Consider the following 17,066-nt stretch of genomic DNA (forward strand, 5'->3'; position numbering starts at 1 on the left):
GGAGATCAATAGAGAGATGAGAGAGACATTGTTTTCTCTTAAGGAACTGAGGGGCTCTGTAGATTGCAGGGGCTTGTAAGTGCAAACTCTGCAGTGCAGGGGCAGATCCAGAGTCCACACTGCAGCAAGTCCGAAGGCGCCGCAGGCGGAGCTCCTTCCTCAGAAGACCGCAGGCTTTGCTCTTAGGGCCCACCCACGTTATGGAGGATAACCCGCGGCATTCAAAGTCTACAGATTGAACTGTTAATCAGCTCTAAAAAACAGCCTCACAGAAACAGCCTGACTGGTGTCTGAACAAAAACTGAGTACCGCGGCTAGCCAAGATGGTTCATAAAATGAAACGCCACACTCGCTCCTTATTTACTGGCATCAGGCTGTCATCCGGGGGACAATCACTGTTCACCAACAAGGGCTTCGCTCCTTCGCTTGGTCCATCTCCTGCTCAGGCCGGAATGTGGACACTGACAACCCGGGGCTTGCAGAGGCTCCGCCAGTCAGCAGCGATTACTCCGGCGGTTCAGAGGAGGCCGTGCCCACCGCCCTGAGGTGGGAAGAGCAACGGAGCTGACGGAGCCTGTGCCTCGGTCCAACCACCGCGTCCGTCTACTCGGCGGGGCCGCTTTCTCTGGGGACACTGACGTCCTCTGCTTGCCCTGGAAAGGGGAGCCGAAGTCCCCTCGGGAAGATGGAGCAGGGGCGCTGGGAACCAGGCCTGCTCAGGGACCTGGGCACTTCCTCTCAGGCTCTGGAGCCTGAAAAATGAGCTTGCCCCGGGGGCGACCCCGGAGAGGCCAGCAGCCCCGTCTCGGGTGCGGTCCCCTAATGTCTGCTTGCCCCTCCCTGCGCCACCGTGCCCGCGGTCACCGTGGCCCTTCCCCGACCCCACCCAGGGCCCGGACTCACGGCAGCCCCTCTGCGCCCTCCCCCGGGTTGTCCCGCGCTCGGAGCGTCGATCCCGGGACCCCGCACGTGGGCGTCAGGCCCGGAAGGCGCGTCCCGCGGCCGCAGGGGGGGCTGGCGGCCCGGCTTCGGCCGGTGAGCTCCCCCCGCTCCGCCCCCCACTCTGCTTCCCGCACCCCAGTTCCAGCTTCCAGCCTCGGCCGCGACTCCCGGTCGGCCGTTCCGGGCGCCCACCGGCCCGCGCGTCCCGGGAGCGCCGCAGGCACGAGACGAGCGGAGCCAAGAGCCCCCGGGCGGCCCTTCCGGACCCGCGGCCGCCCCCGCGAGCGCCTCCCCCTGGCGGGCCCGGGGGGAGGCCGGGCACGGCGACGTGGCTGACCCACAAAGCCCCCGGCCCGGCGGTCAGGCCTGGGCGCGCGCGGCGCGGGGCGGGCCGGGGGTGTCGGGTGTCACCCCCAGCGCACACCTCGGCCGAGGGGCGGGGGAGCGAACCACTGAGATGCGGAGACCTCCCCGGTCCTAGAGCGGAGCAGGAAGTGTCCCAGGGGAGGGAGCCCGAGGGCTCCGGCCTTTCCTTCCCGCGGCGTCCGGCGGGCTCCGGCGGCGAACGGCCTGCGCGCCCGCCAACAGGGACGCGCGGCGGCGGTGAGTGCGCCCGGGCCCGGCCGGCCCCGCCCCGCCCTCCCGGCCCGGACCCGGCGCTCGGGAAGCTGCGGGCGGCGGCCAGAGCAGCACGATTGTTTTTCAGGCGCCTCCATCTGCCCCCGAGCCGAGCGCGGCTTTCCGGATGAGCGAGAGACGCGGTGTGGACGCGCCGGGAGAGGAGCCGGGCGCCGGCGGAGACCCCGCCTCAGCAAGTCCGCCCGGCAGGGCGCGCGGGGAGGATGCGGAGGGCTGCGCTGGACTTCCGCCGCCGCGGGGGGGCTTTCGGCCGGGCGCCGCGAGGGAGCCGGAGGCTGTGAGGTGAGGAGCGGGGCCGGCGGCGCGCGGGAGGGGGCGGAGCGCGGGGCCCTTCCCCGGCTGCCGCGGCCCGCTCGCCCTCCGCCGGCCCGCCCGTCCCTCCTCCGCCCAGCGGGGCCCTGCTCCGCCCCGCTAACGTGAGTTCATTCATCAGGCGTCTCCTCCGGCCTCCCACGCGCCAGGTGCCGCGGTGACAAAGACGGACGCGGCCGTCTGGTCGGAGACGACCCGAGCGGGAGCTGGCGGCCGGGCGGGCGCCGGTTCGCGGGGGGCGGCCGCGAGCGGTCCCGGGCGCCGCAGGTGTGTCATGGGCGCCGCGGGGGCCGCCGAGCTGGGCGGGCGGGCCGGAGCCTCCCGGGAAGCGAACCCGAGGAGGGGAGCGCGGCGAGGCGTCCAGCCCGCCGCCCCCACACGCGTTTCTGCACAGGCTGTCACTCCGGAAAGCAGAGATGCCGGGGAGTGGGTTTTTCCGGAGCCACTCGGTTGTGTGGCAGCTCTTCTGGCATCACCTGCCTTCCTGTGACATGGGCGTGAGGCCCGTGCCCCCTTCCCGCCCGTGAGCCGTTGGAGGCTGAGACCCGCCACGCCGGACACCCTCATGCGCGTGGGGGACTGGCAGGCTCCTGGCAGTGCCCGAGGATCACGGAGGCCCGATGGCAGAGAAGGGCACCGTGAGTGTCCGCAGGTGCCTGTCCCGGCCCCGTGTTCTCAGTGGGGACCGTGGGCACCAGCCAGGCACACTGGGCGCCGATCTTTAGCCACCCTGCGTGTGTCGGCCAGCGGTCTGCACGGCAGCCGGGATGTGTGCGCCTCCCTGAGCCCCACCGTGGGGCCGTGGTAGCTGCAGTGTCTGGGGGTTCGATGAGGGCTGAGCTAGGCGCTGACCGACCCGCTCTTAAAGAAGGGTGTGCCATTGCCTGGAATGTGGTTTGAGGACGGCAAGAGAAGAGCAGAGAGTGGAGGCGAGGTTGAAGGTCAAGACATCTAAGTATGCGATGAAGGTGTAGGTGTTCTGAGATGCCCCAGAGAGTTGGCGGAAGGCTTACCTGAAACCAGCGAGATTTCTAAGTGCCGTGTTGTGCCTCTCTGGTAAACTGCATGTGGCTGCCTCATGTGATTTCCCCGTCTCTGGGTGTGTTCTTACCTGTGCTTCACCCCCCTGCCTCCCATAGCAGGCTCTGCTGGGCAAACGTGATTCCGGCTGGGTCTTCCATCAGCCCTCCACCACCAGCAGGGCGGATTTTCTATTCCTGGATGTGCTTTTGAAGGCTCATCCAGTGCATGTCTGTCTTTGTCTTCCCAGCTCTATTTGTAAAGGTCTTAAGAGCAAGAACAGTGACTTCAGCTTCAAACCTTCAAGATAGTGGCCTGCTTGGCCTGCCCATCTCGGGTCTCTCCAGGAGGACCCAGCCACTCAAGGTACCAGAGTCTTGATTACATCTGCATGTGGCGCTGTTGGTTTCCTGGGATGCTCAAAACACCAGTGTCACGTTGAAATGCCACCACTTTTCTCCCAGATTTCCAGCCTTGTTCACCCAGTCACTGACTTACGGGAATCCACACTTAATGGTACTGTCGGGGGTGGGGGAGGGGAGGGCACCTTTCTTTCTGTTTCATCCTGTGTGTAAAGCCCAGCCACACCAACACTCCCTGCATTTCCCAGGGCTTCTCCAAAGGGCTGGTATCTGAGGGCGTTGACAGTTTCCTTGTCACTATCCCCCAGAAACGACCGCAGGAGACCAGAACACTGAAGCCAGTGATTTCTGTTTGGAAATAGGGTCGTCTTCTGCCGCTGACCCCCATCAAATCCCATCATGCCCACAGCCCTGTGCCCCCGAGTCTTGGCTCCAAAGGAAAGTGAGGAGCCCAGGAAAATGAGGAGCCCACCGGGAGAGAACCCTAGCCCCCAGGGGGAGCTTCCCAGCCCCGAATCCTCTCGGCGCCTCTTCCGCCGTTTCCGCTACCAGGAGGCGGCGGGCCCCCGGGAGGCCCTGCAACGCCTCTGGGACCTGTGCCGCGGCTGGCTGCGGCCAGAGAGGCACACCAAGGAGCAGATTCTGGAGCTGCTGGTGCTGGAGCAGTTCCTGGCCATCCTGCCCCGGGAGATCCAGAGCTGGGTGCGGGCCCAGGAGCCTGAGAGCGGGGAGCAGGCTGTGGCCGCAGTGGAGGCACTGGAACGGGAGCCGGGGAGACCCTGGCAGTGGGTGAGTAGAAGGTGTGGGGCTGGCACCGGGAGACAGCTGGTGCTCAGACACTTTGGCTGGGCCATGCATCTGCATGGGAGCAAGGAGTTCCATCTAGAGCCATGTACTTTGGTTAGGCCCAGATTAGAGTTTCCTAAGAAAGCAAGTTTTACTCCCTGAAGGCTCTAATTTGGGCGTGGTAGTGTCATCCCCCTTTATTGCCCAGTCCAAGGCCTAAGTTGAGCCTTTGGTGGTCCACTGTGGAGTGGATCGTCACCAGACCCAGGGAGAGATGGGACCTCTTCACCTAGCCCTGAAAAGCTCTCTTTGGGATTACAGCTCAAGCACTGCGAAGACCCTGTGGTGATTGATGATGGAGACAGCCCTCTGGACCAGGAGCAGGAACAGCTGCCGATAGAGCCCCACAGCGACCTTGCAAAGAGCCAGGATGCCCAGCCCATGGCCCTGGCACAGTGCCTGGGGCTCCCAGGCAGACCACCAACCCAACTCAGCGGGGACGCAGGTATGCAGCCCAGGGGTGTGTAGGAGGGGTAGTCTGGGGGAGTGCATACCCCATAAACCACACTGGGTGTGGTTTTTGTTAAGCTGATGGCTTTTACATCAGCAGTTTTCTCCTATCTGTGAGCTGTTGCCAAGGTCTGAGTCCCTTCCTAGAGCGATTAAATGAGAACCTCATCAGCATGTTTGTCCTCTTCTGGGTTCTGGATCCTCTCAGAGGGAACTCTTCTGTAGTAGATGTTGTGAGGTTGTGCCCTCTCATCTCTTTGAGGGTGCATCTCTTCAGGATCTGTCAGCTGGATGACAGCTAGGGCCTGCCAGTGTACAGCTAGGGCTTGCTGCATGAACTGAGCATGGCCATCTCTTCTTGTCTCTTGGAACCTGTTTCCTTGGCTAAACAACTCCTGTCTACAGAATCATTGTGGTGCTGCAAAGAGATAGAAAAATATTTTGGAGGACATAGGGTGGAATCTACTGTGTGGGGCCAGAACATCAGCTAGACTTGGTTTGAGTATGTATACAAAGTACATGGTGGCTACAGGAAGGTAGTTTTGTCGTCAGATAAACTTAGAGCTGAATCTTTGGGTATGACCTGAGACATACTTCTAAACTCTGAAAGCCTTGGTTTCTTCCTCTGTCCAACAGAGATGGTAATTACCCTTTCTGGGGTTTTTGGAAGATTAAATGAGGTACAACCTGTAAAAGGTTGAGCGCAACTTCTGAGGTGCCCAAAATTTAACTTGAAGTACTTGTCATGGGAGACTGGGGCCCTTGGGTTGAAGGAAGTTGGGCACATGGGTTCCTTTTGCCGCAGTGCTCTGTAGGTACAATGGAAAAAAAGTGTCTGGGGGGCCAGGGGTGCTTTCTGATGATTTACAGAAGTCATGTTTGGCGTTATGGGAAACTTTTCAGTAGTAAAACCAAAATGCCTATTAAATTTCTCTGTGTGGAAAAACTATGGTGACTTCTGTACAAATCACATAAACTCTTCTGCCTCTTCTTGCTAAAAGTCAAGATTGGTGTAATATTTGCTACCATAGCAAAGTACCACAGACTGGATGGCTTATATAACAGCAATGTATTCTCTCACAGTTCAGGAGGCTGGAAGTCTGAAGCCAAAATATCAGCAACCTTGGGTTCTTCAGAAGGCTCTCTCCTTGGCTTGTAGACAGGTCTGATGTTAACACTAAGAGAAGTTTGCAGATAGACATTTAGAAGGAGCTAGGGGCCAGGCGTGGTGGCTTATCCCTGTAATCCCAGCATTTTGGGAGGCTGAGGTGGGCAGATCACCTGAGGTCAGGAGTTTGAAACCAGCCTGGCCAACATGGTGAAACCCCATCTCTGTTAAAAATACAAAATTAGTCATGTGTGGTGGGGGGGTGCCTGTAATTACAGCTACTTGGGAGGCTGAGGCAGGAGAATCGTTTGAACCCAGGAGACGGAGGTTGCAGTGAGCTGAGATCACGTCATTGCACTCCAGCCTGGGAAAAAACAGTGAAACTCCGTCTCAAAAAAGAAAAAAAGAAGGAGCTAGGAGGGGAAATCTTTTATGCCACTGGCTGTCCTTGGGACCCGTAAAAACCTGTTAATAACCAGCCCTGAAAGCTGACAACAAGCTTTGTGCCAGGACTCTGGATGATGGGCAGTTTTCTTTCAGGGAAAGGAAGAAGAAGATGTTTACACTAAAAGTTTGCAGAGCAGTTGTAATAGACACTGTCTCTCTCTGGGTATCTTTACATGGTCTTTCCTCTGTGTGTGTCTGTGTCTTGATCTCCTCTTATAAGTACACCGGTCATATTGGATTAGGGTCCACCAGTATGGCCTGCTTTTCTCTTAATTACCTCTTTAAAGACTGTCTGCAAATACAGTCACATTCTGAGGAACCTAAGGATTAGGGCTTCAACATAGGAATTTGAGAGGGGCATAACCTAGCCCCATAACAGGCATAAAGGAAGCAGCCAGTCGCCCACATCAGCAATGCACGTGCAAGTAGCTTGGGTTATGCAGGAAGTGGGGGGCTGTGAGAGGCCTTGTAATGGGGTCTGGGAAGGCACAGTGGAGGAGGGGAAGGAGTTTCAGGAACCACAACAGCCTGTGCAGTTGCTTCTTGATAAAGTTCTGAGGTAAGCCAGCAACACAGGTGGGCTTTGGGATAACAGGGCCAGCTGTCCCATTTCCATGAGCAATAATGAGTAGGCAAAGTAGATGTGATGTGAGTTAGCAGTCAGGAAAACCTTAACTATTAGGACAGTTTCCAACTGGAATGCACTACCCGTCAGAGCTGTATAGTTCCTCATCTTGAAGGTCTTCCCCAAAAGCTAGATTCTGTGTAGGGCTGCAACTCTCTGAAGTGATTCTTGAAGGAGTCCATGTATTCATTTATCAGGGCCAGAAGTAGGGCGGGGCTATGTATTCATACATGTACACATATCTAGGATGTCTACATGTCCCAGAAGGTGGCAGGTGTGAGGGAGCAGAATTAAAACACCACCTCCCAGCCAGGCTCAGCACCTCTCACCTGTGCTTCCAGCTATGCAGGGGGCTAAAGCCGAAGAATCGCTTGAGGCCAGGAGTTTGAGACCAACCTGGGCAACATATTGAGGACCCACCTCTAAAAAATGAAATACCCCCTCTAGGAGATGTTGGTCAAAGAGTACATTAGATAAGATGAATAAATTCTGGAGATCTGTGGTACAGCATAGTGATGGTGATTAAAAACAGTGCATCTTATACTTGAAAATTGCTAAGAACGTAAATAAGAAATGTTCTCATCACAAAAATATATGAAGTGTAGGTTTGTTAATCATTTCACAATGTATACTTATATTGTAGGGTTTTTATAACCAAAATACATACAGTTTTTGTCAGTTATACCTCAATAAAACTGGGAGGTAAAAGGAAGTTAAATAAAGATGAAGATAGAAACTTAAAATAGAACATATACACAAGAAATACCACCTCCTCAAATCTACACCCATCCAGCCTGAGCTTCCCTTCGGACACTGGGAAGAGGCTGTCTTGCACTGAGACCCCTAGAATGGCACTGCCATCTGCGTGGGTTCCTGCCCCAGGCCTTAGCTCCACATAGCCACTCCTGCAGCTGCCGTTCCTGAAGGCTTTGTATCCAGGTCTGAAAGGTCCCAGACACTGGCTTCTGGGGTTTGCTTTGGCAATGACTTAACATGTGACCTAGCATTAACCAGTAGACTGTAGCACAGCTCTCCAAGTCTTACTCTGAGAAAGGAGTACCTTTTGAAACACAGAGCTCATTTTTACATGGCTGCACTGTTGGCAGGGGATGTGGCTCATTGCAGAAGCCTAAGCAAGGTGTAGTTTCCAATCACAGGACAGAAAGTGGCAGAGTCCCTGGTAGGCTGGTGAGATGGTCCCAAAGCCACACTCAGCACTTTGTATGAGGGTCTTTAGGGTACTGTGCCAAATGCTTTTTCACAGTGCGTACAGTGATGACAGTTTTTCTTTTTTGTTTAATTTCTGTTTTGAGATTGACAAAAAATTGTATGTATTTACGGGGTGCAGTGTGATGCTTTGATATCTATACACATTGTGAAATGACTAAATCAAGCTAATTAGCTAGGCATGGTGGCACACCTGTAGTTCAGGAGCCTGAGATGGGAGGATCCCTTGAGCTCAGGAGTTCTATTCCAGCCTAGGCAACATAATGAGACTAGTCTCTTAAAAAAAAATTCAAGCTAATTAATATAATGTGTTACCTCATATACCTATCCTTTTTGTGTGTGTGGTGAAAATACTTCAGATCTACTCTTTAAGCAGTCTTCAAGTACATAGTACATTGTTACTGCCTGTAGTAACCATGTTGTACAATAGGACTCCAGAACTTATTCCTCTCGTGTAATTGAAATTGTGCACCCTTTGGCCAGTGTCCCCCTAGTCCCTCCATTCCCTACCCTCTGGCAACCAGCGCTCTGCTCTCTGCTTCTATGAGTTGAACTTGTTTACAGTCCACATTTAAGTGAGAACATGCAGTATTTCTGTTTCTGTGCCTGGCTTATTGCATGTAGCATGTCCTTCAGGTTCTTCTATGTTGTCACTAATGACAGGATTTTCCTTCTCTTTTATGGAGTTCCACACTAATTCTGATTGCCAACAGCCCTTACCTTTTTTTTTCTTTTGAGACAGAACAGTCGCCCAGGCAGGAGTGCAGTAGTGCAGCTGTGGCTCACTGCAGCCTTGATCTCTCGGGCTCAAGCAATCCTTCTGCTTCAGCTTCCCAGTTTTTTGATTTTTAGTAGAGATGAGGTCTCGCTGTGTTGCCCAGGCTGGTCTTGAACTCCTTAGCTTAAGCAATCCTCCCACCTTGGCTTCTCAAAGTGCTAGGATTACAGGCATGAGCTACCATATCCAGACCCTAACAATCCTTATAGATTCCTCAACTCTGTAGCTTTTTTTTCTTTTTCTGCTTCTTCTTTTTTTTTTTTTTTTTTTCCTTTTTAAGAGAAAAATACTCTCTGTGTTGTCTATGCTGGTCTGGAACTCCTGGGCTCACGTGATTCTCCCACCTCAGTTCCCAGAATAGGATTAGCTAAGATTACAGGCATGCATCACTTCCCACGGCTGAACTCTGTAGAGTTTTAACCTTTATTTTCCCATATTTTGGATAACAGTGCTGAGGTCTGGGTACTTACCCGAAGCGAAAGAGTTAATTTAATTGACCGTGCTTTCATGAACTCAGCCAGGCACACACTTTCAGATGAAAGTTATAGCCACCTTTATTATATCTGAAAACAAAGACGCAGCAATCTTAGTACACTTAGTTACAGAGTGCTTTTCATGTACATCATTTTGTAATCCTCATTTTACAGGTAAGAACAGAGCCTGGGGTTTTATGAAAAGCACCGTGAAATAGCTCCCTCTTGGTGCCTTTCTTGTGTTTTTCTTGGCTACCACAACTGAAATGAAGAGCCCCAGGAAGCTCAGGAGGTGGCACCAGGCCTGGCCCTGGCCCCCTTTGGGACACCCTTTTCTGATTTCTTTCAGTTCTGCAAGATGCTTTCCTTCTTCAGGAAGAGAATGTACGGGACACCCAGCAGGTGGTGACCACCCTGCAGCTACCCCCGGTGAGTGATTTCTACAGGAGTCCTTGAAAATCCCGTGTTTACCTCTCTATAGGCTACAGGGCAGCTTTCCTAGGACCCCAGCCAGCTTTCCAGCTGCCGCACAGGATGTTCAGTCCCGGCCCAGAAAAGCTAAAATAGACAGAGTGTGGGCTTAAGAGACACCCTATTTCTCCACCAGCCCTTCTAGTCCCAGCCGCTCACTAGGTTGACTGTCATCAGGGCACCTTCAGGAAGCTTTGTGCAGACAACAGCAGGAAACAAAGGCCCATGAGTTCCTACTGATGGGCCTCTCCGCATGTCAAAGTTCCCCTCTTGTGAAAAAGGAGGTCTCTCTGCTCTTTTATTTTACAGAGAATTTTTCAAAAAATTTAATAATTGTCACAGCAATAGTTATATGTTAGAAATGTTAGGAAGTAGAGGGAAGAAAGCACAGGTAATTTCAGTCCTGTCACATATCTATGCGGTGAGTCATTCCAGAATTCCCTCAAATGTTCTTGTTTGTGTTTTCGTCTAACACTTGCTTATTCAGGTGCTCTGAGGAGTCGGAGTCGGAGTCAGAATCAGGGCTGGGGGCTGGTCCAGCAGGTGATCTTACTCACCTCTTTCTAGCCCAGTTGCTGCGTTTGGCTGTGCTTTCTGGCCATATCTCCTTCATTTTCCCTCCTGACACTTTCCACTGGCTGGCATGATATTTAGTTCTGGCAACATCATCCCCTCCCATGGGAACAGGAGGTGCAGTTCCTGCTTTTGTTTAGTTGTTCCTTACCCAATAGAAAGAAAACTGTGAAAAACAGTAGACACACTATGATCGTGTCTCAGCAGAATGCAGGAAGCCAAGCAGTCACAGTTCATTCGACATGACTTTATTTTCATTTTTAGAGATAGGGTCTTGCCTTGTCACCTAAACTTCAGTGCAGTGGCACAATCATTGCTCACTGTAGCCTCAAACTCCTGAGCACAAGTGATCCTCCAACTTCAGTCTCCTGAGCATCTGGGACCACAGGTGCATGACACTCCACCCAGCTAAGTTTTGTAATTTTTTGTAGAGACAGGATCTTGCTATGTTGCCCAGGCTAGTTTCAAACTCCTGACCTCAAGTGATCCTCCTGCCTCAGCCTCCCGAAGTGTTGGGATTACAGGCATGAGCCATTGTGCCCGGCTGACATGACTTTGAACTTGGAGAAGGAAGGGCTAAGGATGGGAAAGAGTTAGCCAGGTTACCCAGTTCCATAACTTGCTTTTGCCCCACCAAAGCTGTGGCACACACCCTTGTACTCTGATGCTCAACACATACATGTCAGCATCTATTACGTACTGTGACCATTCCCAAACACAAAGGAGCTAAAACTGGTATTTCTTATTAAAAGTTGGTATCTTTAACCAGAATAACACAAGGGGATGCTGTTAATTCAGTACCTTATGAGGTTTGGTCTTCAGCTTTCAATTCCTGTAGTACCTAGTAAATGCGGCGAGCACAGTACAGAGATTTCGATAAGTCAGTGCTGTTTTATTACTCTGATAGTTTCTGCCCAATGCACTAAAAGTCACCATCATGAATGTCTTGTTTGTGTTTTTAATTTTTAATTTTAATTGTGGTAAAACACATATAGCTTTAAGTATGCAGTTCAGTGGTGTTAAGTACATTTACATTGTTGTACATCCAATCTGTAGAACTTTTTCATCTTCCCAAACTGAAATTCCTTATATATTAAATAATAACTCACCATTTACCCTTCCCCTCAGCCCCTGGCAACCTCCATTCTACTTTTAGTCCCTATTAATGTGACTATAAGTACCTCATATAAGTGGAATTATGCACTGTTTGCCTTTTTGTGACTGGTTTATTTCACTCAGCATAATGTTCTCAGGTTCATCTATGTTGTAGTATGTGTCAGAATTTCCTTCCTTTTTAAGGTTGAATAATACTCCACGTGGTATATATCCCATTTTTATCCATTCATCTGTCGATTGAAATTTGCGTTACCTCCACATTTTGGCTGTTGTGAATAAGGCTGCTATGAACGTGGTACACATAAAGTTTTGTTTTTCTTTTTAAGTTAACTTTATTTTTACATAATTGTTGATTCACATGCCATTATAAGAAATAACACAGAGATCCTGTGAACTTTTTAACACTCAATGGTAAAATACAGAGTAAAAATCTATGCTGTAAAAATCTAGTACAATGTCACACCCAGAATATTGACACTGATACATGCAAGATAGAGTAGCTGCTTCACCAGAAGGATGCCTCCTGCTACCTAATGTCCACACTCATTTCTTCCCTACTCTCACCCACTCTTCAGCCTCTGGCAACCACTGATCTGTTCTTCATCTCTATAGTGTCATTTCAAGAATGTTATATCAATGGATTCATACAGTATGTAAGCTTTGGGGATTGGCTGTTTTAATTCAGCATAATTCTGTGGAGCTTCGTTCAGGTTGTTGCGTGTGTTACTAGTCCGTCACTTTTCGTTGCCAAGTAGTATTCCATGGCATGGAAGTCCAACAGTTTGTTTAACCATTCACGGGTTGAGGAACATCTGGGTTGTTTCCAGTTTGGGGTCATTATTGCATAAAGCTGCTATAAATATTTGCATGCAGGTTTTTATGTGCACATCAGTTTTCATTTCTCTGGGATAAGTGGCCAGGTATGCAGTTGTTGGTAAGTACATATTTAGTTTTAAAAGAAACTACTCTGTCCTTCCCAGAGTGGCCATGTCATTTACATTCCCACCAGCAATGTATGAGTGTATTAGTCTGTTTTTATGCTGCTGATGAAAACATACCTGAGACTGGGCAATTTACAAAAGAAAGAGATTTAATGGACTTACAGTTCCATGTGACTAGGGAGGCCTCACAATCATGGCAGAAAGTGAAAAGCATGTCTCACATGGCAGCAGACAAGAGAGCTTGTGCAGGGAAATTCCCCCTTATAAAACCATCAGATCTTGTGATACTTGCCCACTGTCATGAGAACAGCACAGGAAAGACCTGCCCCCATGATTCAGTTACCTCCCACCTGGTCCTTCCCACAACACATGGGAATTCAAGATGAGATTTGGGTGGGGACACAGCCAAACCATATCAATGAGTAATCTACATTCTCCAAAACTTACCAAGATGTGGTATTGTCTGTTTTTTTTTTTTTATTTTAACCGTTCTTATAGGTGTGCAGTGGTATCTCATTATGGTTTAAATTTGTGTTTCTGTAATGGCTAATAATGTTGAACATCTTTTCATGTGCTTATGTGCCATCTTTATATTCTCTTCTATGAAGTGGCTGGTCATAACTTTTGTCTGTGTTCTAATTGAACCATTTTGCTTTTTTACTGTTGAGTTTTGAGAGATCTTTACAACTTCTAGATACTAGTACTTTAATGGATATGTGTTTGGCAAATATTTTCTCCCACTATGTAGTATTTTTTTGTGGGGGTGGTCAGAGGATGTAATTTGAAAATTTGAAAATTTTTAATCGATATATGGCAGTTGTACATATATATTTTTTTTTTTTTTTTTTGAGATGGAGTTTCGCTCTTGTTACCCAGGCTGGAGTACAATGGCGTGATCTCGGCTCACCGCAACCTCTGCCTCCTGGATTCAGGCAATTCTCCTGCCTCAGCCTCCTGAGTAGCTGGGATTACAGGCGCGTGCCACCATGCCCAGCTGATTTTGTATTTTTAGTAGAGACGGGGTTTCACCATGTTGACCAGGATGGTCTCGATCTCTTGACCTCGTGATCCACCCATCTGGGCCTCCCAAAGTGCTGGGATTTCAGGCTTGAGCCACCGCGTCCGGCCAGCAGTTGTACATATTTATGGGGTGCATGTAATATTTTGATAAGCACACAATGTGTAATTATCAAATCAGGGTAATTGGGATATTGATCACCTCATTTATCATGTCTTGGTGTTGGGTACATTCCACATCTTCTCTTCTGTTTTGAAGTATACAGTAAATTTTTGTTAACTGTAGACATTCTATTGTGCTATTGAACACTAAACCTTATGTATTTCTATCTTCTTCTATCTAACTGTATGTTTCCTCCCATTAACCAACCTCTCTTCACCCCCATCACCGCTTCCCAGCCTCTGGTAATCACCAGAATTCGTGTAGTTTATCTTTCTATCCCCTTAATGGGGTCGTTAGCAGAGCAAAAATTTAAAATTTGGATTAAGTCTAATATGTCATTTTTTCTTTTAAGGGTTGGGTTTTTGGTGTAAAGTCTAAACTCTCTTTGCTTAATCTAGATTGCAAAGATTTTTCCCTCTGTTTTCTTCTAAAAATTGTAATTATACACTTTACATTTAGGTCCATTATCTGTAATCCATTTGCTTTTAAGCCCTGATCTATAATTTTTATATATGACATGCGACTTAGATTGAGGTTCATGTTTTACCAGTGGATGTGCATTGCCAGGGTTCCAGTACGTTGGTTGGAAAGGTTATCTTTCCTCAAATTGCTTTTTTACCATTCTTTCCCTTTTTTTTGAAACATGATCTTGCTCTGTCTCCCAGCCCGAAGTGCAATGGTGCACGTCAGCCTTGCCGCCTAGACCTCCTGGGCTCAAGCAGTTCTCCTGCCTCGGCCTTCCAAGTAGTTGGGACTACAGATGTGTGCCAGCACACCTGGCTAATGTTTTGTTTTTTGTGAGACTGGGTCTTGCTATGTTGCCCAGGCTGGTCTTGAACTCCTGGGTTCAAGCAATCCTCCCACCTCAGCCTCTCAAAAGTGCTGGGATTACAGGTGTGAATCACCATGCCTAACCTGCTTTTTCACTTTCATCAAAACTCAATTGGGTATATTTGTGTAAGTCTATTCTTGGATTCTCTATTATGATCCATTGATTTTTATGTCTCTCCCTCCACTAATATTATACAGTTTTGAGTACTGTAACTATATAGTAAGTCTTAAAATTGTGCTCAATAATTCCTACCATTTTTTTATTCTTCTCCAAATTTATTTTAGCTATTTTAGTCCGTTTGCCTTTCTATATGAATTTTAGAATAATTTTATTTGTATGTATGAAAAGTCTTGCTGAGATTTTGATAGGAGTTTCATTAAACCTGTATAAATTTGGGGGTCATTGGCATCTTGATAGTAAATATGAATTTCTATCTGTGAGTGTGGTATTCCTCTTCATTTATTTATTTACTCGGTTTCTTTTATCAGTGTTATGTAGTTGTCGGCATACAATTTCCGTACATGATTTGTTAGATTTAAACTGTTTTGTTTTGTTTTTGAGACAGCGTCTCGCTCTGTCGCCCAGGCTGGAGTGCAATGGTGCAGTCTTGGCTCACTGCAGCCTCCACCTCCTGGGCCCAAGTGATACCCTCAGCCTCCTGAGTAGTGAAATGAATTTTTATTTGTTTCAGTGTGTTTTAAAATTTCCATTGTGCCTTCCTCTTTGACTCAAGAATTATTTAGAAAGTCGGTGTTTAATTTCCAAGGATGTGCAGACTTTCCTGTTATTTTTCTGTTATTGATATCTAGTTTCATAGGTAACAGTCAAACCTAGTTTGATTCTATGGTAATCAGAGGACACACTGTATGATTTCAATTGTTTTAAAAAGTTTTTGAGACATGTCTCTCTTCTTCCAGGATTTTGATGACCTAGTATATGTTCTGTGTTGGTATATGTCCTGTGGGCATTTGAAAAGAACATATATTCTGCCATTATTTTGAGTGAAGTGTTCCATGAATGTCGATTGGATTATGTTAGTTGATACCGTTATTGAGTTCTTTTATATCCTCACTTATTTTCTGTGTAATTGATTGTTCTGTCAGCTTTGGAGAGAGAAGTGAGGATTGCTGAAGTTTCTGAGTATATACAAGATGATTTTTGTATATTTCCTTTCATGTCTATCAAGTAACCCAGAGAAAAATAGGAAAAAGGAAACAGAAACAAAAACAGGATCAGAAAAATACAAAGACAGACTTAAGCCCTAACATGTCAGTAATGACATTAAATACAAATGGAATTTTGTAATACTTAGAATAAACACTAAAAGAGCTATACAAAAATATATGTACACTCAACACCACACTAGGTAGATCAAAATGGAATTCTACAAAATGTTCAAGTAACCCAGACAAAAATAGGAAAAAGGAAACAGAAACAAACAGAGCTAGAAGTTTCCCACTCTCTTGTTTAGCACATAAGCATTTAGGATTGCTGTGTCTTGTTGGTGGACCGATGCTTTTATTATGATGTAATGCCCCTTTCTTTCTCTGGTAATTTTTTTTGCTCTGTAGTCTACCCTATCTGATATATCTTAATATAGCTTCTTTCCTTTGATTAATAATTGCGTATTTATTCCATCCTTTTGCCGTCAGCCTGCTTATATTACTATATTTGAAGTGAGTTACTTTTAGATAGTATATATTTGTTGTTTTGTTTTGTTTTGTTTTGTTTTGTTTGTTTGAGATGGAGTCTCACTCTGTTGCCCAGGCTGGAGTGCAGTGGTGTGATCTCAGCTCACTACAACCTCCGCCTCCTAGGTTCAAGCCATTCTCCTGCCTCTGCCTCCCAAGTAGCTGTGACTATAGGCACATGCCACCACTCACAGCTAATTTTTGTATTTTTAGTAGAGATGGGTTTCACCATGTTGGCCAGACTAGTCTTGAACTCCTGACTTCAGGTGATCTGCCCACCTCGCCCTCCCAAAGTGCTGGGATTACAGGCATGAGCCACTGCCCTGGCCTAGATAGTATATATTTGGATAATGTTTTCTAATCTACTCTGCCAGTTGTTGTGTTTTAATTGATGTATCTAGACCATTTGTATTTAATGTCATTACCAATATGTTAGGGCTTAAGTCTGTCTTTCTATTTTTCTGGCTCTTTTTGTTTCTCTGCTTCCTTTTTCCTATTTTTCTCTGGGCTACTTGAATGTGTTGATGAATTCCATTTCGATTTACCTAGTGTAGTGTTAAGTGTATGTATATTGTTGGATAGCTTTTTTAGTGGTTATTCTAAGTATTACATTATATATTCATAACTTACCATATCTATTGGGTGTCATTTTATCAGTTTGAGTGAAGTGCAGAAACTTATTTCCTTTGGTCAGGCGCCATGGCTCATGCCTGTAATCCCAGCACTTTGAGAGGCCAAGATGGGAAGATTGCTTGAGCCCAAGAGGTCGTGGCTGCACAGTGAGCTGTGATTGCGTCACTGCACTCCAGCCTGGGTGACAGAGTGAGACCCCATCTCAAAAAAAAAAAAAAAGAGAGAGAGAAAGAAATAGAATACATCTCCTTTTACATACCTTCACCCTTCTTCCCCTATTATAATGCAGTTGTGTTAAATATTTCCTCTACATATATTTAGAACCACATCATAGAATGTTGTAATTTGTGCTTCAACTGTCAAACATAACTTAGAAAACTCAAAAGGAAAAAGAAAACCT

At 48.0% G+C, this 17,066-nt stretch overlaps 1 protein-coding gene across 6 annotated transcripts in view; it reads left to right on the forward strand.

The window, feature by feature from the left end:
* Positions 1 to 2,201: 2,201 nt before the first annotated feature.
* Positions 2,202 to 17,066, forward strand: part of ZNF496 (zinc finger protein 496) — a 39,486-nt gene continuing 24,621 nt past the window's right edge. For 2 of the 6 annotated variants that reach the window (XR_004257883.1, XM_032242073.1), the window contains exons 1-4: positions 2,202 to 3,279; positions 3,638 to 4,064; positions 4,383 to 4,566; positions 9,579 to 9,658. Coding sequence is in view for 5 of the 6 variants with exons in the window: in XM_032242073.1 (XP_032097964.1) it covers positions 3,675 to 4,064; positions 4,383 to 4,566; positions 9,579 to 9,658 (654 nt within the window). In the remaining variant the exon portion in view is untranslated. Of the gene's footprint in view, positions 3,280 to 3,583; positions 4,065 to 4,382; positions 4,567 to 9,578; positions 9,659 to 17,066 lie in introns of all 6 variants that reach the window. The other 4 variants (XM_032242074.1, XM_032242075.1, XM_032242077.1 and 1 more) reach the window with 4 other exon arrangements.

This window comes from Sapajus apella, unplaced genomic scaffold (genome assembly GCF_009761245.1).
Source record: "Sapajus apella isolate SASKATOON/1434 unplaced genomic scaffold, GSC_monkey_1.0 scaffold49, whole genome shotgun sequence".
NCBI classification, from domain to species: domain Eukaryota; kingdom Metazoa; phylum Chordata; class Mammalia; order Primates; family Cebidae; genus Sapajus; species Sapajus apella.